The sequence below is a fragment of the Melospiza georgiana genome, chromosome 4 (assembly GCF_028018845.1).
Source record: "Melospiza georgiana isolate bMelGeo1 chromosome 4, bMelGeo1.pri, whole genome shotgun sequence".
Taxonomy (NCBI): Eukaryota; Metazoa; Chordata; class Aves; order Passeriformes; family Passerellidae; genus Melospiza; species Melospiza georgiana.
In genome coordinates, this window is record NC_080433.1 from 9,706,047 (window position 1) to 9,727,848 (window position 21,802).

Here is a 21,802-nt window from a genome sequence, read left to right on the forward strand (position 1 = left end):
GGTGCAGTTATTTGCTAGAGGGCAGGGAGCCCATCCAGAGGGACCTGGAGTGGGCCCATGAGAAACTCATGTAGTTCAACAAGGCCTAGTCCAAGGCCCTGCATTGGGGTCAGGGCAAACCCCAGCACCAGGACAGACTGGAGCATGATTGGGTTAAGAGAAGTATTTGGGGATATCAGGAGAAGAAAAATTCAGCAAGACGTGGCCACGTTGACCTGCGGATTATCCCTTTCTACTCTGCTCTTGAGTGACTCCACCTGGAGTACTGCATCCAGCCCTGGTGTCCCCAGCACAGCAAAGACCTGTTGGAGCAGGTTGAGAAGAGGGCTTGGAGTTCAGCCTGAAGAAGAGAAGGTCCTTGGGAAACCGTATTTTGGTCAATATACAAATGGGGCTTATAAGAACAACGGGGAAGACTTTTTACTAGGGTGCATAGTAACATGACAAGAGCTAATGATTTTAAACAGAAAGGGGGTAGAGTTAGATTTGATTTAGATTGAATAAAGGAAGATTTTTTTGGTTTTTTTTTGTTTGTTTGGATGTATTTTTATTAAGATATTTAGCCTAATATATCTTTGCCTAATATATCTTTGGCCTAATAAATCATTATTAAGTTTTTCTTTATGCTAATAGGTTGCATGCATACATCATTTGCTATTTAGATAGATTGCAGGGTTCAAATAAAAAAAATCCAAATATTTAAATATCTGTAGAAATATACAGAGAAGAGATCTGGACAAACACATTCAGATAATTTGTTTACTGTACATTTTTTCCAAATTCTCATTCCTGCAGCACAATTCAATTGCTTTGCACATAGCTGAGATAATGGCAAAGATGCAATTTTGCTGCTCAGCAAATAAGTAACATATGTCCTACTTCTTGAAAAGAACAAATCAGTAGCTGCTACTGGGCTGTGCCTCTCAGCTCTGCTCATGCATCACTGTTAAATATACCTGATAAAAATCTTGCTACTGCAAGAAACCCGAGCTGTGTGTTTCTTTCCCTGCACAAATGTGCCAAATGCCTGCTGGGACAGAAGGTCTGCATTAGGACAGAGGCATTTGCACGTGTGAGATGCACACTGTGCTGTCAGGAGCACCCCATGTCCATCCCCTGTGCCCTGTTTGGGCACCTCACAGAGCCAAAAGGGACAAAATGTTGAAGCCTGGGTTCTGCAGGCAGCCCCACAGAGCACCTTCATGTGGAACTGATGGGGAAGCTGTACCTCCTCTGACCACTCCATTGAGCTTGCCCAAATACTCACAGGATTGTGGTTCATTTATTCCATTAGAAATAAACACTTCTAAAGAATAAAGCCTGCATTGCATATTTGATTTTTCTTCTATATACTGAAAGTGGAGAGGAAAAGAAGTTATAAATGCTTAGCTTACACTCAAGAAAACCCATAACTATAAAACCAGCATTTCATAAGCTACCAGGGAAAAATATGAGAAAATGCAATATTAATTTAAAACAGCAATATTTCACATTGACTACAAGCCAAACTAACAGCAAAGTTTATCCATAATTGAATGACAAAGTTGCAATGTTTTTCACTGTGCTAGATTACTGCAGCTGAGCAGATTTATGTACATTGCTGAGAGCCAACGCAAAAACATTTGGAAGATATTCTCTGAAAATAAAGAAAACAATCTGAATCCTTCCCTGTGAACCTTTAGTAATAGCTGCAAACATAGTGCTAACATGCCATTTATTTGGTAGTTTTTCTACTAGTTTTCAAGTATCATCTCAGCTCCCAGCAGAAGGAAGGGTGACAATAAACCAAGCCACTGATTTGCTATTTAATGCAAAAATGACCAGATGTGCTCTGTTCTAGACCAATCCTAACGGCAGATCTGGGCTGTTCTCTACGACAGCAGCCAGGACAGCAGCCCTGATTTCAACAGCCCCTTCCTTACTGCAGGAATTGTCCCAGAGGAATTGTCCCAATTCCTTACTGCAGGAATTGTTCTGCTCTCTCATCCATGCCACCTGTGCCATGATCTGCTCTACAGTTTGTAGGCACTTGGGCTCAATTACACAGAGGTGCTCAGGAGATGAAATTCCACTCAGTTCCACAGGATTCAGAGACTCCTAAATGACCTTCTGAAATCTGTGTCTTGCTTTTCATCTCTCATGAATCTCAACAAACCTCGTGCCCAAATCTCATTTTGGAAGTCGTTGAAACCTACAAAACTGCCATCTACAATGGGATTTCCAGCTTCAAAAGAAAAAAAAACCAAAAAAAACCAACAAAACAAAACAAAAAAACCAAACAAAAATAACCAAAACCACCAAAAAACCAACAACCCACAATTTCAGCTCCTTTCCTGCTCACATGTCTTCTTCATGTGTTGCTCCCAGCCCTGCAGTGTCACTCCAGTCCTCTCTCCCACTTTTCAGGAATCAAATGCCATTGGCTTTCACAAAAAAACACACCTTCAGAAAACACACCAGAAGCATCCAGGATGAAAAAATAAGCCAGTGGAAGTGCCTGACATTAAAAAAGTAGCACCTCCAGACCAGGGAGAAAGAATTCTCTGGGCTTTGGCAGCACCTGGATCTTTTTAAGCCTGTTAAGTTTTGTTTAGTGGTACTTGAAATTGTGAGTCTTTCTGAAATGCTTCTGTCAGCTGTATCTGCTTGGATGGACCTCTGTTAATCAATCCTGAAACAGCACTCTGTTTTGACTAAGGAACATGTGGCTTCATTGGCATTTCAAGCTGTTCACACTCCTATTTCATTATCTGCTCCTCAGCCATCAAAGTTTCTGGTGAAGAAGGGTAGTCCAAAGCTCAGACTGCAGTCCAAAGCTCTGACAACAGGCTAGACAGTCAATGAACCAAAATTCTAGTTGTGGAGCACTGCTGGAATCTTCCTAAGTAACAAGGGGTGCAGTCAGCTTTGGATAGCAGGGAGCTAAATTAGATATATCCCCCACAGCTGCAGAAAGAAGTGTACCAAGAGGAGTGAATTTCCCTCATTTCACCCAGTAATTCCCATAAAACATCTGTCTTCTTGTGCTGGGATTACTCTTCCTCCTGGTGAAACAAGAATAGTATTTTTAAATTCACCAAAATGCTATTTTCAAAAATTAATTAAGCTGTGAAACACTATGTGAAACTCACCAAGAGGCAGAAGGGAGAAATCTAAGACACTTGGCTGTGATGGATGGGAAAGAGTGTTCTCCAGATTTTCTGCTGGATGAGGCTGAATTCAGACTGACAGCACACAGACCACCAGGGATCAGACCCCAGCACTGCTTCCCTTCTCTCAAATGTTCATAAAATGGAGAGGCAGAAAAGGAACCTCCCCCATCCTTCAGCAACATGATGGACTTCACTCATTGGTCTCAATACCAGTGCCAGGGTAACATTTTTTGATTGGCACATCTGGCAAAGCCATTGAGAAAATATGTTATGTCAGCCACAACAACCAAAAAATATTGCTTATGACAAAGCAAGGTGGCCCTGGATCTACAGGATGAAAGACTAAATCTTTCAAAATACATTTTGGGTAGGAAAAAAAACCCCATACCTCATCAGCATTATGAAACACAGCGAGTACACAGGAAACAAACAGAAACTGGAGCACTCCTGGACAAGTCTTGGGTCTCAACCCTCTGAAACCCTTGCCTGTGTCCATGATTAATGTTTACTGAATTCTTCACCAGTTAGAGACTTTAGCACAAGCTGACTGCACAGCCACTGGGATTTTAATGCCCAATAAATTATCTGCTGTTTTGGAAAAGCCAGTTATCCTATTTAATTTGACAGCCCCATGCAGGGTGAATTCCATAGACACAAAACAAATGTCAGGCCTTGAGAGCAACACACATTTCCCCAGATGCAAAATACACATCAGTTGCTCTCTTAGGAGGATGGAAAAATCTAATCCCTCTAAATTATGCAAACCAAGCAGTGAGAGCAGGCTTAAATCCCTGACTTTTAAGAAGTAAAGCATAAACCACACTACTGCTTTGTATCTGCCTTCTGATTTTTTTTGCCTTTCCATGATCTGCAATGCAACTATTTTGAGATCTGCTCCTGGGGGCCTCCAACAGGCACTTCTTAGGGGGAATTAGGTTCTCATTTCTCCTCAGGACTGCCACCCTGCCTCCTAAACTCTTATCTTGCTCCTGTAGAAAGACTTGGACCATGGCAGATCTTTTCCAATCCAACTTTCGTTTAATTTTGCATGAAGGAAGACAGTGAGGGGAGAGCTTTTTCTTTTACTCATCTGGTATCTCATTCAGATCTGAGTTGGAACAGAAACAGAGGAACATCCACTGAACTCTAAGTGCTTTCCAGCTCTGGTTCACATCTGTTACTAATGCATCTTTATATTACTGGGTAGTTTAATAAACAAGGAAGTCAGAGCTGTCGGTCTTCTCATTTCAGAACTTGATCCCTGGCTCTGACACGAGTCTTGCAGAGGCTGATGCACTTACATGATTCGTTCTGCCCATTTGCAAATTGAAATAAGAAATTCTTTTGCCATAAGGCAAGTGTGGAAGTCGGGGGGAAATGCTCAGAGCAGAAAGTTGGTGCTACTGGAAGGCAGCCGGATGGGGCAGCAGCCCTGCTGGCACTTTGCTGTCACACTTGGTGTCGGGACGGGAGGGACAGGGTGGCACAGGGCGGTACTGGCGAGCAGCACTGAGAGAGGGAAGCAGAGAGAGCAGGAGATGCTAAAATAAACTGCGGGGCAGCCTTGGCGAGCGCTCACCCAGAACCCACACAAGCCAACAGCAGCTGCCCCGCATAATTAAAGGCTGCGGCACCGCCGGATTACAGGGCTGCGTCCCTTCCTTTTGGGCACCGCGCTGGGCACGGGTTACGCTCCGGGACGATACTGCGGGGGCACGGAGGCACCTCCGGCCGCCCTCTGTGTCCTTTCCCCTCTCTCCGCATCCCTCCTGCTCTGCATCCCTCGCACTCCGCATCCCACCCGCTCTTCTCCGCAACTTTCCCTCTACTCTCCGCATCCCTCCTGCTCTTCTCCGCATATTTCCCTCTGCTCTCCACATCCCTGCCGCTCCTCTCCGCATCTTTCCCTCTCCTCATCCCTCCCGCTCCTCTCCACATTTTTCCCTCTCACTCCGGATCTCTCTCGCTCTTCTCCGCATCGCTCCTCCCGGCTCCGGCAGCCCCCGTCGGCCCGCAGGTGGCGCGGCAGCTCCGCGGGCGCTGCGGAGCCGCGGCCGGGCCGAGGGGCGGAGGGGCGGGCGGACCCTCCGCATTGTGCGGCCGCGCCGCTGCCGCCGGGAGCGCCCGGGGCCGAGCCGGGCCGGGCCGGGCTGCGAGCAGAGAGGTGAGAGCCGGGCGGGCCGAGCGGGCACAAGGGAGGGTGAGGAGCGGGGCTTGGATTCTCCACGGGTGCGGGCACAAGGGAGGATGAGGAGCGCGGATTCTCCGCGGGTGGGTGCGGGCACAAGGGAGGATGCGGAGCCGCCCCGCGCACCTGCCCGGAGCGGTGCGGAGCAAAGCCCGCTCCGAGGGACGGAGCTGCCGGTGAGGAATCGATAGCTGGCTGCAGGGAAATGGGAAGCAGAGCTGCGGAGCGGGGGGCAGAGCCGGTGTCCCAGTCTCGGAGTATCCCGTTCCGTCACGTCCTGAAACAGTTCATGCTGTCCGTGCACGCTGAGAGCGGTCTGATACTCTCAGGCGAAAGGAATCAGGAGCGTTTAGGCATCAGAGATTAATCAGGACCGTTCTCGACGTAAGGTGTCTTCACTTTTTCTTTTTACAAGCGTTTTTGTATAGGAAAAAGTCTTCCGCCTTTTTTGCCTCTTTTTTCTTTTTTTTTTCAAACAACACGTTAGAAATGCATTTTGCTGTAAGTGAGGAGTGCTGACATCCTACACCACTGTTAGAATTCATGGCTAAAGCGGGTGCTTCAGCTCAGCAGCAAACCTGTCACTGGCTGCATTCACATGTAAAGTTCTACCCTGCTTTAAGGGGACACCGAGTTTTGAGGTTTTCGTCAGGGCTGAGGATCACCATCATCACGCTTGCCGTGTTGTCACTGAAGATCTTAAAGCATTCTGCAATGACAGGTATGGTTATAGATGTCACTGTCCAGGTCAGCAGAATCAAGGTCATGCAGCCAAACTGTGAGCACAGACAATTCCCCAGCTCAAAGTGCAGTACCAGGAACTCTGGCATCCCTCTGCTGACCCCGTGCCTTGCTGAATGTTTATGTATGAGCTGAGGCAGCTTAAAAAGGAGCGCTGGAGAACTTTCTGGGTATGGATTTGTTTAGGGCAGTGAGCAAGGTACAAGTGCTTGGAAGGTTTTAAGGCAACTGCTGCTGAGTAATTGAAACCCTTTTGGAGCTGGAGGGCTCAAGGAAAGAGCAGCTATCTGCAGGCACTGCTAGTGAGAGCTCACAGCCATTAAATATATTCTACAAAAAATAATTCCCTGAATAACATTCAAGTACAATAAATAGATGCAATTTCAGCTGAAAGAGAAAGGAAGAAATAAATAATTAGGAGCCCTGCAAGGTGCTTGGGGTTGTTAAGTACCTTTTGCAGTCTTACAGTGCCAGTGTGAAGCAAAGCAATAGCCAGAAAGCTGAAGGTAGGCTCTGCACAAAGAGTGCCAAATGTGTCAGTGGTGTTGCTGCAATGCTTAAAGCAGGAACACAGCTTCAATTATCATGATTATTTAAAAGGAGAAGGGAAAGGAGGGGGTGGGCAGGGGAAGGGGAGAGCCTGGCTCCTTGCAGCTCCATCCTTGTGCTGCTCTTCCCCAGGCTCTGCATTGACGTCACAATGACACGGTGAAGCTGAAGGCAGGAGCTGGGAACAGTTCTTGTGCTTCACTTTTGGAAATTGAGGGAGTCTGCCATCACTGCCTTCCTTCCAGCATGGCCAAGAGTGCAGAGGTGAAGCTGGCGATCTTCGGCCGCGCTGGCGTGGGCAAGTCAGGTATGTTTGACTTCTGATTTTTACTTCTGCTTGTCTTTGGGTAACTTATTGCTCCCTCAGTGCTGATAAACTCTTCATAAAAAGGGACATCTCTGACCTTCTTGTCAGGGAGGTTGGGATCAGGCCAGGAATTCTCCCTTCTTTGGAGCTATTTTCTCCAGGTTCTACCAAATAGATGTATTTTTATCACTTTTTAAGGAAAAGCTCAACAACACCAAAACAAACTTCCCAAATCAAACCCACTTCTCATGGAGTAAGTGGAAACATCATTCTTCTGCAGTGGAACAGAATTAGTAATATTCAATTTGTCTCTTCTTAGCTTGTGCTTGATGAAGTCATGGGGTATTATGCTCCCTATCCTCTATTAAATATTAGATGACTTCTGTCACAGTTGTAATTCTGGCTGATTTCCACAGGAGATTTTAGACTCAGCAACTCAAAGAACTTTTGTTCTCAATGCTCTCCTGGATTTACATGTTTACCAGCAATCTAAGGCAGCACCACGTGTAAAGTTTGCATTTGCAGATATCTTCTGAGAAATAAACATAGTCTGTCGATTTCATGTGGTAGAGACACAAGGGGGAGGCATAAATGTTAAAAATCCATTTGTGCAGACAGCCTTTTCTCTGGTGAGATGGGGAGCAGAGTGTGAGGCTTGCAATCTCTCTCGGGTGCTTCAGGGGTGTTGCATTAACTTGACAGCTCCACAACCACTCTAACAAGTCCTTGCACCCACAGGGATGAGGAAATGAGGAGACTGAGCCTAATCATGCTCCTGTGGCACTTTGGGAACTGTAAGATACTGTTTCTTTTAGAAAAAAAAAAAATCTGCACAAGAGAAGGCAGGAGATAGGATGTCCTGGTAAGAGCATTAAGCCAGACTCAGCTGCCATCAACCAGCTCCAGTTCCCCAAAGTGACTTTTATGTTACACATGCCAAGGTTCTGTCCTATAAAAGCATTACAGTTTCAGTAACTTGGGAATGGGTTGTTTATAAAAGCACATTTACCCTGAAGGTATTTTAGCAGAACACTATCAGTGAAGTAGTTCTGTCAGCTATCAGGACAAAAGGCATATGTGAGGCAGAAGTTCTTAGAGATTATGCTGCTTATTCAAAGGCAACGCAGATTAAATTACACCTTTTTGAATAGAATGCCCCAGGGAATGCTGATAATATACTTGGATAAGTTTAAACTCTTCCCCTGCTGCTCTTACCCCATTCCCTCTTTTGTATTCATATTTCACTGTCCTACCCAAGTTTTGCAACTTCAGTGGTTCCCCTTTTGGTTTATCTTGCATTCAGTTGATGGTTTCTGTGGTATTCCAGTCTTTTGGCTGGATTCAAAATAATGCAAGGGAACATTGAAATATTTGCAGGAAAACAAAGACTAAAAGAGTCCCCCCTCCCTGGTATTCTTAATAGTTTGAGAGCTTATATTTAAAAAATACAAAACTAGCTTTGAAGTGCTCTGTTAAAATGCCACACCAGCACAGGATCAACAAAAGCCTTTTTTACCTATTGTATCCTTTTTGTAGATTTCAATATATACTAGGATAGTGTAAATAGTAAAAATGTTTTCCTGTAGTCCTGGAAATGGGTGGGAGACAGAAGAAATAGACAGCCAATAAAAACATCCTAGTCCTTCAAAGTCTTCTCCTCTCTCCTTTTTTTCCCTTTGAGATGCAAGGAAATATTACATAAAATATGAATGAGGTCCCCCCTTTTGACTGTGACCATATTTGCCAGTCTGTGTGAAAATGAAGGCAGAAATAAGTGGGCAGCACAACAGGATGAATTTAATGGGGTGGAAGGGCCACAGAGCACTGTCAGCTACCTGAACAGAGCCTGAACTGTGCCTTCCAGAATCTCCAGCTTGCTTATGAAAACCCCTCTTGTACATTCCCATAAAAGGATCCAGTTTCAACAGCTTGGCCAACTGCAGAGAAATAAATGTGTGTGTGTGTGTGTGAGGGGGGTGGTGTCTGAAAATACCTATTTGCCTGTAGCCAACAGCAACAACAGTGGGAGCTGTGCAAGTGCTGTTTGTTGCACCTTTGCTAGGAACAGAGCTGGGCACAGAGCAGCCTGCAAACAGCTGGCTCTGGTGGGCAGTACCCTGCTAGAATAGTGTCAATAATGTATTTTCTGGTGCTACCACACCATGCCCTGTCCCTGTGATCAGTTTGGAGGACAGGATCCTGTGGTCAGAGCTTGCTGGAGCAGACTTGGCCAGACAGCTGGAAGATAAGCCAGACTCCAGAAGCAAGAGCACAAGGCAGAATGCTGGAGCACACATGCAATGAAAAGGAGACTTTGGGTGATAAATAGGGCCACTGCAATTGCCAGAAAGTCATGCCAAAATATGGTCACTAGCTTGCTTTCCTGGCTCATCCTCATTGCTGAGGAAGGGCCAGGCATTAGGTTCTTAATCTGTGAGTGGCTGAAGCACCTGACAGGGTCTGTGGAGTTCCAGGCACACTCTGCAATGTCCTGGGGAGGCTCCTCTCCCACTGCCTGACCAGAGCTTGGGTCAGGGAGTCACAGCAGCTGTGGAGAACGAAGTGCTGTGCTCCAGGACAGTGTGTGGAGAGCCAGAGCTGTCCCTCAGGCGCTACAGAAGTTGTTGGAACTGTTACCGTCACTGAGAGCTCAGGAACATCCCAGTCTCACTGCTAATGCCAGCCATCTGTTTTAAGGGTGAAAGACTCCCTGTTGTACAAAGCAATCCCTCCCAAGACTCTCCAAAATGTGAGGTGGGGAACCAGAACACTGCTCACAAATCTGAGCAGTGACAGCATCTCTATCAAAAGAGATATCTCCAAATATACTCACTGAATAGTGATATCTCTTTTGATAGAGATGCTGTCTCCAAATATACTCACTGAATAGTGATAGCATTTCTATCAGAAGAGATAGCTCAAAATATACACTGAATAGGGATAGCATCTCTATCAAAAGGGAGATCTCTTTCGATAGAGATGCTGTCACTATTCAGTGAATAAATTTTGGGATATCTCAAATTTTGAGATCTTTCAAAAGAGATTTAACAAAAGAGTTAAATCCAGATAAAACAAAACATTTCTTTCTTTCCACTTTCTTGCTGCTTATCAAGTTTCCACAATTCAAAGGTTTAAAAAACAAACAGGAAGCAATAGTTAATGTGAGTGAGTGAGTGCCTTGTCTCCTCCTGCCTGCTGGAGAAGACCAGCAGAGTAGCTAATCAACTCACCTGGCTAATCAACATACCTGTCCTGTTTTGCCTTTTAACTTAATGCAGATCTAAACCTTTCAGGTAGAAAAAGAGCAAACCAGCTCAGAAAGAGGCACACAGGAGTTCCCCCAGATCAGAACTACACGGAGTAATGGCCAAACTCACCAGGTACAAGCATCCCAACCTGCTCTCATACAGTGCACTAGATTACTCCTCCATTCACCCTGTTCTTACTGTATAAAAGCTGCACAAACATTGTTTTAAAACAGCTGAAAAAAGCCAGATGAGGAGCTGTACCTGAGCCAAGGAGCAGTTTGCAGCTGCTTCACTGGGGAAGAGGAGGAAGTGCTCTGTGGGTGGGAAGGGACATTGCTAAGACCTGCTATAGATAACAGGGCTGTACCTCCTAATTTGGGCTGGAGTCAAGCAGCACTGAGGAGGGGAAACAGCTTTTAGAGTCGTTCTTTACAGCCAAGAGGAGCTTGGATGGAGCAGAGAATTAAAGTTGAAGTGAATCACTTAAACACTGCTGTTTAAATTGTTCTTTCACTGAATCTTACAGCTTCATTCCTATGGTAACAAAACTGAGGATTTCCTCAATAGTTCCTTTTAAAACTACAGTGGTAGCAATTAATAAAGACTTAAAGGCCTTGTTCCTCCATGTCATCACAAGACACAGCATTTGCCCAGCAATCTAAAGAGGAGTGAAAATGTATGAACCAAGAGGAGAAAACCAGGGCGTGTACTGGCTAACACTGCATGGCTGATGCTCTTCCAAATCATAACTCAGTGAACTATGAATGCTCAAGATACCTCTGCCTAGGAGCCTTTCTATTTTGGCAAAAAAAAGAGACAATGTCCAGCTGCAGCTGCAGCTATTCAAGGTGCCTTTTTGCTGTGTGTGTGTGCCAGGCTGAACACTCCCAAGTTTCTGGGTTAGCAGGGCTGGTCTGCCCAGCCCCTGGCAGATGCAGTTCTCATCTGTCTGGATGGGCTGAGGAATGGGACATGGAAATGTGTGTGGGTTCAGCAATGGGGGAGATACTGAATATTTCCCCCAGTAAATGATACTGAGGATTTCTCCCAATAAATGACACTGAAATAAATGTACAGTAAATGTATCAGCTCCTAAGCAAATCATTGCTTGTGCAATCAGGTATGTGGGGCAGAGGGGTTGTTCTCACCTTTTGATCCAGCAACAGCTTGGATGCTTCCATTTGGGCAAAAATGTGACCAGAAATTGGTTTCAGTGAGTGTCACCTCACAAAGAGCCTGTGCCATCACAGAAATGAGGATCTCATCAACTCCAATCATTTAAGAGTTACAGTTGGGAAACTCCTGAGCAGATATATTTTTCTATCTTTTGGTTTATGGTATTTTCCCATGTCTAAGCCCGGATGGGGGAACATAGCTGCGAGAAAAATACCTGGTTTTTAAAGTTCCTGCAGAAAAATTCAAGTAGCAGCCAAACCAGAGAGTCCTTCAAGAAATCTGTGTTTTGTTTTCATTATCTGGGGATGTCTGAAACACACTACCAGGGATCACTTCCCAATTGCAAGGTCTGGGCATCTGGGAAATAGAACTGCATTCATTGTCACCCCACCCCCCATTCAAAAAAACCCTCTGGGTTACTGGGAAAGAAGCCCAAAGTGATTTTTCTACTTCACAAATCCCTGCTCATATATTTTCCCCCACCAGTTGCATTTCAGTGACTTTTGCAGAGGAAACACGAGTTATTAAGGAGTGATTAGTTATCAAGCTCACAGCTCTGCTAGTGAGGCAGGAAAAGCTGCCACAAGATCTTCAAAGTCCTTGCTGTACCAACTGATGTATGGATTACTGCAATAGGGTGCCTCTGAAATCCAGAAGTATGGGTGGAAAGATGCTGGATTTTCTGTTGAGGACTTTGTTTGGTTTGTTTTTTTTTTACTTACACTAGTGTAGTAGATAATTTGCCTTTTTTCTCCCCTTTTGCTCTTAGGAATGGCAATGACAACCAGATGCTTAAGTGATTATTCAGTGATCATGTTTAACACCCACTATATTAATTTTGCTATGTTGCAAAATTTGAAAAAAAAATTTTTTACTATTTTGCTGGTGAAGTACTCATAAAACACTCCAAATTTTTACATTGTATGGTTTTACACTTTTCAACCAGCTCCAGCTCCTCTGAAGGGACTGTGCATGTATAAGTCATAACAGTAATTAGGCCACTAACTTTAAGATTATTTCTTCCCCAATGAGAATACAAATGTGTCCCCTTGGAGCAAGTAATGTTACAAGCAACCAGCTGCATTGAAATAATCCCAGGCTCCTGTTCAGGGAATGATGTTGAGGGAGGAAGAGGAAGAGCCCCATGTTCATGCATTGGTGAAATAAGTTGCATTGTGGCTTTAGCACACAGATACATTCTCAAAACTGCATTTGTTGATCTTGTCATGCTAGAACTAAAGAGAAGAACACCAGGAACCTGGGCTAGACACACAAACATTTGCTCTGCTTGTGTCTGTTACCCCCTCCCTTTCCTCTGCTTGTTTGCCTATCCAAGGTTCACTATAGCCTTGCCCTTGCTGTAGTGGAAACCATTCATGCTCTGCTCAACATTTGATCCTCCTTCTGGCTAACCATGAAATCATAAAAGGCAGAATTCCTCTAACCAAATGCCAACGTTGTTCGTTCAGGCATAGCTGCCTCCCCTGTTCCATCTCATTTAACCACATCTGACACCAGCTCTACCTGTATCCCCTCTGAGCAGCTGGTGGCAGCTGTTGGAGCCAAGACTAGTCCTGCTGTTCTTTTTTTTTGTTGTTTAGGTTGGGCTAAATATAGCCTGCTGTTTGATTGCTGAGGAAGGAATGCAAGGATTCAAGATTTATGCGTGCAGCACAAATTTTTCCCTCGTCCTGTGCCTGGCCACCCCCTGCAGCTCTTGCCTTGATAAGATAGCTGCCCTGCCCCCTTGTCTCCTGCAGTTTTGCCAAAGGCAACTGCAAAGCTTCCTGCTGGAGTTCCAGGAATGGTTTGTCTGGTTTTGGTAAAGTTTTGCACTGCTTGGGTCAGTCTGCTGCTCCCCAGCAGGGTACAGAATGCAGAAACTTTCTGAAACAGCAAGATTTTTAATCTTCCACAAACTTGTTGCTACCTCCCTGATATTTGAAGTCTTTTTTTCCTTGTATATACTTTTCTTGCCTTGCTTCTTCTCAGCTGTCATCCTCCCCCTTCCAGCTCCCTAGAACTGTGCATATTCCCTAAAGACTGCATATGGTGAAATGGCTTTGTTCTTTACAGGAAGACTTTGTATTTACAGCTCCTTTCTCATCCTCCTCACTCTGTGCTTCCTCCCATCTCTGCTTCTCATCCCCAGCTCCTTCTTTGTCCACACTGTCAGTGCACTGAGCATCATCAAATATTCAGGGCATGAGACCAGGTGAGCTAATCCTGGCAGCAGTGGTGTGATGCAGCAAGGAACAGCCACTCTGAAGTGGTTCCCACTGGAACTGATCCTGGAAACCACTCCTTGGTGTGGATTTGGAGGATGTTGGCTGTTCCAGGCAGTCATTGCCTGAAGCCAGCTTTGCACAGGTTAAAAAGGAAAGCAGTCGATATCTGTACATAGCTAATCTTGGTCATAGAACTGGGTAAATTTACCTATTTTGGCTTTGTGGCAGAGCAGGAGAAACAAATTATGTCTGTATTTCTCAAAGAAACTCTCTTTTGTGCCACCCTTGAGCCTTTTACATTATAGCACCCAAAAATAAATATGTTAGGTGTATGAAAAACTAACAGTGCCCTAAAGCAGGAGGATCAATGAAATGCTTTAGGCTCTAGCTGAGCCCTGGTAGCAGGGCTGTAATTATCTGCTGGTGACTGGAGGTGTTTGTACCCTCTCACCACACTCCTGACAGAGCCCTGGTGAGCAGGAGAGACAAAGAATTGCTCTGAGGTGGCAAGGGAGCTGTGGCACCCTCATTCATTTGCTGCTTTCTTTCCAGGTCTGTGTTTGCTCAGTATTTCTGGCAGCCTTTTGTACACCCTCAGCTGCAGAGGCAATCCCAGCCTTGGGCAGGGACACTCCTCAGCTTCCCTTCCCTCTCCACAGGCAGTCTGAGGGGAGCTGCTGGAGCTCTCCATTGCCACCCCAGAGTTTTGGAAGTCCCACCTCAGCAGATCTCATCCTGACCTGCTGTTTGAGCCCACATCTCCTTCCCTTTACCTCAGATCAAACCAGCCCCTCCTGTTTTCATTGACTCCTACCTTTTCCTGGAGACAGGCAAACAGCTGAGGGAGGTGCCTCTGTTTCTATAGCCTTTTCATACTTCTGAATGGGAAAAGTTCTTTTTTTATGGCTGTTTCCCACCAGGTAGAGCATTCACACTGCTGGAGTCAGGCTGCAGCTGCTACAGCTCCTGATGGATTTGCCATGTAGGTGTTGGGAAGTGCCATATGTTATGGAAGTGATGCTGTAGATAACTCATATTCTCTGCATCCAGCATGAAAAGATGAATGGCAAGAGAGGCATTAAGCCCTGGGGAAGGAAGTAGTAGATATATTAAACATATGTGCAGCTTTAAAATGCCATAGAAATTGGCTGGGGCCTCCAGTTGCCTTTCCAGAAATGTTAGACAGTAGTCTGCTTGCAGGAAAATGAGGGAATATGTTGAAAACATCCAGCCTGGGTTTGAAAGCACACAGAGCTGCTGACATTGCCAGGTTGTTCTGCTGCCTCTGGGGTCAGCAGCAGAGGAGCTGCAGAAAAGCCGGAGCAGAGGCCTGGGGCAGTGGCAGTGCTGTGCTACCACAGGGGAGCTGCTTGGATAAGTGGCTTGAGAAGTTTTCAGGGTGGAAGGATGCAAGTGGGCAGGATGTATTCTCCCAGGGAGGGAATTTCTCCAGTGCTTGAGCAGCACTGTGGCTTCCCAAAGGCTATGGGAACCGTGGCCACCAGCACAGTCTCCATCCTGCAAGGCAGGCTGCTGGGACAGGCCTCAAGTGACTGAGGTGAAGGAAATGGGAGCCTGAGAGCCCCAAATCTCCCAGAGAATTGTGGCTTGGCCATTGCCAGAGCTCCTTTCCATGATTTCTCCTCAGGGCCAGGGCTGCTGAGATCCAGCCTGAGGGATGGCTCCCAGTCTAGCAGCGTCTGAGAGCCAGCCCTGTCAGCCCTCTGGGATCCTTCTGGTCCTGCCACTGACACTTATTACTGACAGCAAAATAAAGCACAGAAGCAACACTTATTTTCATTAAAAACATATTTGGCAATCCTGTCTTTCACTGCTTTTCCAATAGGGCTAATTTCATTTTGACCCACAGTACCCACAAGCACAAAAGGAGTTTGTCTTTACTTCCGTTCCCCCCTTCATGTGGCTGCATTTTCCATCCAAGTCTCAGTCTGACTACAACATAGTCTACCAGAGATTTACACAACCTTGCTCTAGAGAGCTGCTTTTGTCAGCAGCTCATCCCTGTGCCTGCCCTGGGAAACAAAATTCCCACTCCCCAGAGCAGTGGAAGCCACTTAGCCAGAGCTGTCAGCCATGATCTCTGCCTGACCTACCCAGCAACTGACCCAGAGGAGCTGCACAAGGGAGAACTTCAAATGTGTCATTCAAAGTGTAAGAAGATCAGAGGATCAGAGTCAGCTATTTCTTTTTTTTCACTGCAGAATAAATTGGAAATTATTGAAGAGTCACCACAGAAGAATGCAGTATTAGACCCATGGGTGGCAGAGAAAACATACAAACAAAAAATCCCCACCAAACCCCACGCTCTCCAAAATGTTGGACATGGGAGTATGAGTGCCAAAACAAACACCTTGTTAGCCAACCTCAGTGGCAGAATTTGTGATACACTGCTGCTTAACCCAACTGGATTCCTTTGGTTATGTGCACTGGAGTTGGTTCTCCTCCAGGCTGATTTACAGCATAAAATTAGTTCATTGTGATCCACAATATGTCTTGGCAAAAGCTTCAAAAAGTTTATCTCCAATAAAGAAAAACTGACCTTTATCTAGGTGAAACATTACAGGTCTCAAGATATTAGAGTAAACTGTGTCCTGGACAATCGAACGTTCATATACTAATCTTCAGTCTCCCATGCTAATCTCAAATAATAACATCTCATGCAAGAATACTCTTTTGTTAGTATTCAGTGTAATTAAACCAGTCTAGTTCTCACCACCCACCACTGTGTATCCTCAGCATCACTTTGGTAATTTCTCGGCAAATTTTGTTTGCAGTTTCTGACCCAGCATGTGAAATAACCGAGCCTGTCTCATGAAAACAAACTACCTCTATTTTAAACACACTCAGTATGACTGGTTTCTTCATTAATTGCTATTTGGGATCTAGTATGAAAGAGGCCCCTGAGATTTAACTCAGTACCACTGTGGTGGAAATTCACATAGTGTTCAGTGCAGACTGGGAGGAGTTTGGGAGCCTGTATTATAAGAAACACTTCCATAGTTTGGATAGGTCTTATGTATTATTCTGCAGACTTCTAGGACTCCACAGAAAAGACCAGAAAAGACTGCTCTCAGCAGTGCAGAATCTGTCCAATTCTAGGTGTCTCATAAACACCTAAAGGTTTTATTCCTCATTAAAGAATTGCCCCAGTGACAAACTTTTATGTCCTTCATTGCAAGGGGGTCAGAGAACAGGACTGCAATAACCCTTCCTGGCTTAAAAAATATGATCTTGGTGACCATCAGTATATTAAATTAAGATTAAGAATCTTTCCCTGGTGCTTAGTGGATTTTTAATTCCTCTTAAACTAAAACCCTGCTACAGTCATGATCCTCTCCTCTGGGCCGCTTCCCTTTTTTCAGTAGTGTTTGTATTCTATATATCTGCTTATTCCTACACACTAACCACATGGAGCCCTCTCTTCATTTGATGAGACAGGTGATCTTCATAACACTGTTATGAAATCTTTTTATGATTTAATATTCAAGTATCTAATGAAAAAAATCTATAACTTTCTGAATTGGTTTTATTTAACATATAACTTTATGGCACTAGGTGGAAAGCATTCACTGAATCAATGTTTGGACTGCACTGCAGGGATGTTAATGAGAACATCCAAATTTTATGCTTTTGAACTCATTAAAATGAACAGCACAATTTGTGCAGCAGTGGCTTATTTGCAAGAACAGAGATTAACAGGAGCGCATAGAAGAGCAGAATACAGATGCAATTTTTTTCTCATGGAGATCAGAACAAAAATGCAGAGCTTTCAATGCTGACAGGAATATTTTTACCTCTGAACAAGGTGTAAGATTTGAAAGCGCACTGGCAAACAGAGAGCTTGCACAGAGGAGATCTGCACATATCAAAGAGGAAATGTAGAAGCAGTCAGATTTAGAAAGACAAACCTTAAGCTAACACTGTTGGAAGATGAAAAAGCAAAGTCACAGAGGGTGAGCTTTAGTTACAACTCTTCAAAACTAGATGGAAATTTCAAGGGATTATTTGCAAAGCTAATACAGAACATTAGTTATGGAAAATTAAAGATTAATTCAAGGCTCCACAAAATGCTAGACTAAATAACCTTGTGCTGTGTCCTGAACAAATGCTGTGGCCCTCACAGATAGGAGGAGGCTGATATATGAAAATAAATGAAAAAGAAAAAGCCAGCGTTTATTTCTGTGGGCTTGGGAAGACCACCATGAGCAGGATCAGTCTTGCCATGGATGATGCCCAGGGGAAAAGAGCATGTCTGGAGTGACCCCAAAACCAATTCTAGCAGACTCCCAGAAAGTAATATCATGAACTGAAAGACAAAACACAGTTTGAAAGCAAGCACTGTAAGGGCATAATCACAAAATCAGAAAAAGTGTGGGTGCTGTTTCCTCAGTCATAGGTGCTGCATCGTTTTTCATTCAAAATTTAGAGCACTTCCTACAAATTCTCCAAAAACACATCATCTGAAAAAGTTATAGTTCACAGGTTTTTTCCACCCCTGCCTTGCAGCAGCACCAGAGTTTATGCAGCACAGCACTAACACACCCTTGCAAGCAGCATGGATTTCACAAACTGAGGACACACTGAATAAAACCACAAAGGAACTGACCAAGGTCATCTAACCCAGACCATTCCAGCTCAATCTAGATTCTGACTCCTTGGACCAATGACTCAAACTGCCCCTATCAGCATGTGCTATTTTTCAGTCACATACACACAGGCTTGCCACAACCTCGTGTCTCCATCTCCTTGATACAAGCACTTAATAGAAGGCTTCTTATCACAGGACAGCAGGAAAATGCCCAAAGTCATGAGGTTTTCTGTTCTATAGCAATGTGGTACTTCTACATGAGCCTGGCTTGGACTGCTCAGAAGAGAGAAAAAAAAAAACCCAACCGAAAACAAGAAAAAAACAAACATAAAGGTGTGGTTTGCAAAGAGCTTTGGTAATTAAAATAATGAGGAGACAATGGCAATGACTAGCACAGGACGTGTCAGGATCACAGGTCCTAAAACAGGATCTATTTAGCTGTGCTGCCTCTAAATGCTGATCTAAGTGAAGTCGGTGGGTTCCTGCATTTCTTTCTCTGACAGGGATGAGTGGCATCTCTCAGGATCTTCACTGAAAGCAAAACTTGTTAATGTAGCATTAAATAGTGTTAGGGTAGTACCAGCACCCTCCTCACTTTCTTAGGATACTGCTTAGGTTTAACTGTTCAGACTTGACATTTCCATGCTGGGCATCTGCTCCAGGCTGCTTTTTTTTATTGGAAGATGTCTGCAGAAGCAATACAGATCTTTCTAAGAATAAGGTTAGGAAAACAAAAAATAACTGTGTGTCTGTGCTAAAAAAATATTATTGTAGCAGTTTTGCCCAGGTGTTCTAGTATTATCAGTCCCCAAAGCAGAAACACAAAATATGACAAGAGTGGGGTCAGGATGTCAGCAAGGGTGTTCTGGTACCTGTATTTGACAGCAAACCAATGCCTCTGGAAGTTCCAAGCTGTGTGTCACATGCTGGAGGTAAAAGTTAAATTTTCCTCATGAAGACATTCCAGCACTAGATATGGGACACTGTCTTTTCAAGAAGCTGTGTAGGGAAAAAATAATTGAGCCCAGACTCTCTGAAGAAGTAATGAAGTACATAGGAGACAAGCCCCGAGAAATGAAGAGCAAATGGCAATTTAGGATTAAGTTTGCCTTTCCATTAGCTTATCTGAAACAGATTTGTCTTGGCAAGCAGCTCTGGAAGCTAAAAAAGTGGAGCTCCCAGCATCAGAGATCAGTGGCTAAACCCTAGTTGCTTTGCCTCATTTCTGCACGTCACTGTGAAACTCTCTCTCCACCTTGTTTGGGCTTTATATAGCTTTTTACACTCTGCATCTTTTCTCCATCCAGTGCAACCAGAAGTAAGGGTACCATCAGGATAGAATTTTTTTTTCCTATTTTATCTACTGTCCTAACCGAGGCCATTCCAGAAGAATTATTTTTTTATCCACTTCAGTTGAATGTTAGTTGTTTGCTGCATCTTTATTTTATTTTTTTTTTTATTTTGGCTATTTAGTGCCAGGCTGGAATACCATATCGAAGTCAGAACAGTGAAAGCTTGGGAAGAATGAGTATATTATATATGTATATAAAATATATTATATATATATAATGTATTATATATACACACACATAAAAATATATATACATAAAATAAAAATATAAGGTTATATATATATATATATATATATATATATATATATAATATAACCCTGAGTATATTTTATATATAATATATAGTACACATATATCTATACACACCATGCAGCAGTAGCCCCAGAAACCATTGTCAGTGCATCACAGTAATTTTGGGTGCTCACCTTACTTCTGGATGTTTGTCTTAGCCAAATGCTTTTAAGACTCTTAAAATAATTAGTGATCTCAAAGCCTTCCCAATGTTCAGCACTTGCAGAGCAGTGGGGAGGCCTTTGTTTATAATAAAAATCCTAAGAATCTGTTTGGGGCGGCCTAAAATCCAGTTCAGGCTGCCCCAAACACTGAGCACAGGCCACTGGATGCACTGGCATTTACATCAGCCCAGCAGGACGCTGCTGTTTGGCTTTGGTGGAACTTTATAGCCTGTTTTACTGCAGCAAGGCCAGCACCGGGATGAATCTCTTAAATAAATCTCCTCTGATGGATTTGCTGGCGCCTCACTTAGATTAGGGGTGGAAAGTATCTCCCTGTCAAAGCTCAACACATTTACCACCAACATAGGCCCCATTTACCAGCATTAGTGCAGTTTTAACTAGGAAATTTATATTAAAAAATGCATTTATATTGTGGGGATACATCATAAAGTGTTATGTGCATACAGTAATGACACAAAACTGACGTGAATTTTTAGAAGTCAGAGCCTTATACACAACTTGATAATTGTCTCTTTTCCCCACAAAACAACAAGTGAATAAATGAGTGCGCTGCATTTTGCCTGCTGCTGAAACAAGCTGTGGGGGAAATAATTCATTTAAGGGCAATTTCAATTTCATTTTCTCTCAGAAAGTGAGTTGATGCAATTTTTCTTTATAAAGTAACTTCCTCTGCCCTTCCCTCCACTTTCTGCTTCAGTGCTGCAATACTGAAGCAAACTGTTTGAATGGCAAATTTTTCACCTTGTCCAGAATTGCCATGATGAAAAATTTGTTATCCCATTGAGAATAAGGCCAATTTCAATTTTGCAGAACCCTAAAACCCTGGGAGTATGTCCACATTTGGACTTTGGTTTGTGCATTACTAAGAGAAAAGCAGGAAAAAAAAAAAGATGTCTGGGTTGGTAAGTAGTTCTTGATGCTATATTTCATGATATTCCCATTAAACTGCACCTTGTTTGCTTAAGCCCTAAGTCTGTGGAACTTAAAACTTTTAAAGCCTATTTATAGGGCAGCATCAGCAGCCTGTGCAAGTGTTAAGTTAATCATTCTGCCTGTTGCCTGGTGAAACAAAACACCCCTTCAGCATTTGTCCCTGTGCACAGGAGTTTAGGGTCTGCAATTCCCTGGTCTTTCCTTGGCTCTCTCTGTGCTGGTGCAAAAGAGGTTTTTGATGGATTGCCACTGCCTCCCCTTAGTATCCCTTTATTCTCTGTTCCCTTCAAGTTATTCCTTTGCTGAAGAACAGTGGGAATGGGATTTTACAGCTCTCTGCCATTCTGGGGGCACATCCTTCCACACTTTTCCTGCTCAAACCTTTGCTTTGCTCACGGAAAAAGCTGCATTGATTCATCATTTCCCCTGTGGCTTGCAGGAGCATGAAATCAGTACTTTTATTAATTTAAGGCATATTAATTTTACACCTCTAGCAAGTGATAAAAGTCTGATCTTCAGCAAATATAAAGTAGATGTCTACAGATTTAGAATGTCACATTATTTTCCCCTTTCTTTATGGAAGCTTTCCCTCAACATATTTCCATATTTTTATGTGTGAAAAAGATACAGGTGATTTTGAGAAGAGCTTGAGCCTTTTTGAGCAGCAGGCTTAAAATCTGTTTAGAAAGGAAAAAAATTAACTGCTTTACTAGCTTGATACAGGGTATTCAGTAATTTTTATCCTATGGTATAGGCAGAGAGCTTCTCTCTGCATTTTTGAATCTCTTAGGGAATCATAGTCTGATTCATACCAATTCTCCTGAACATTCCAAGCTACTCACA

General features: G+C 43.8%; 1 protein-coding gene across 1 annotated transcript in view; it reads left to right on the forward strand.

Moving 5' to 3' along the window:
• Positions 1-5,250: 5,250 nt before the first annotated feature.
• RERG (RAS like estrogen regulated growth inhibitor) overlaps positions 5,251-21,802 on the forward strand; it is a 90,969-nt gene continuing 74,417 nt past the window's right edge. Inside the window, exons 1-2 of the mRNA XM_058022158.1 lie at positions 5,251-5,316; positions 6,763-6,937. Coding sequence (XP_057878141.1) covers positions 6,877-6,937 — 61 coding nt within the window. The 5' untranslated portion in view covers positions 5,251-5,316; positions 6,763-6,876. The remainder of the gene's footprint in view (positions 5,317-6,762; positions 6,938-21,802) is intronic.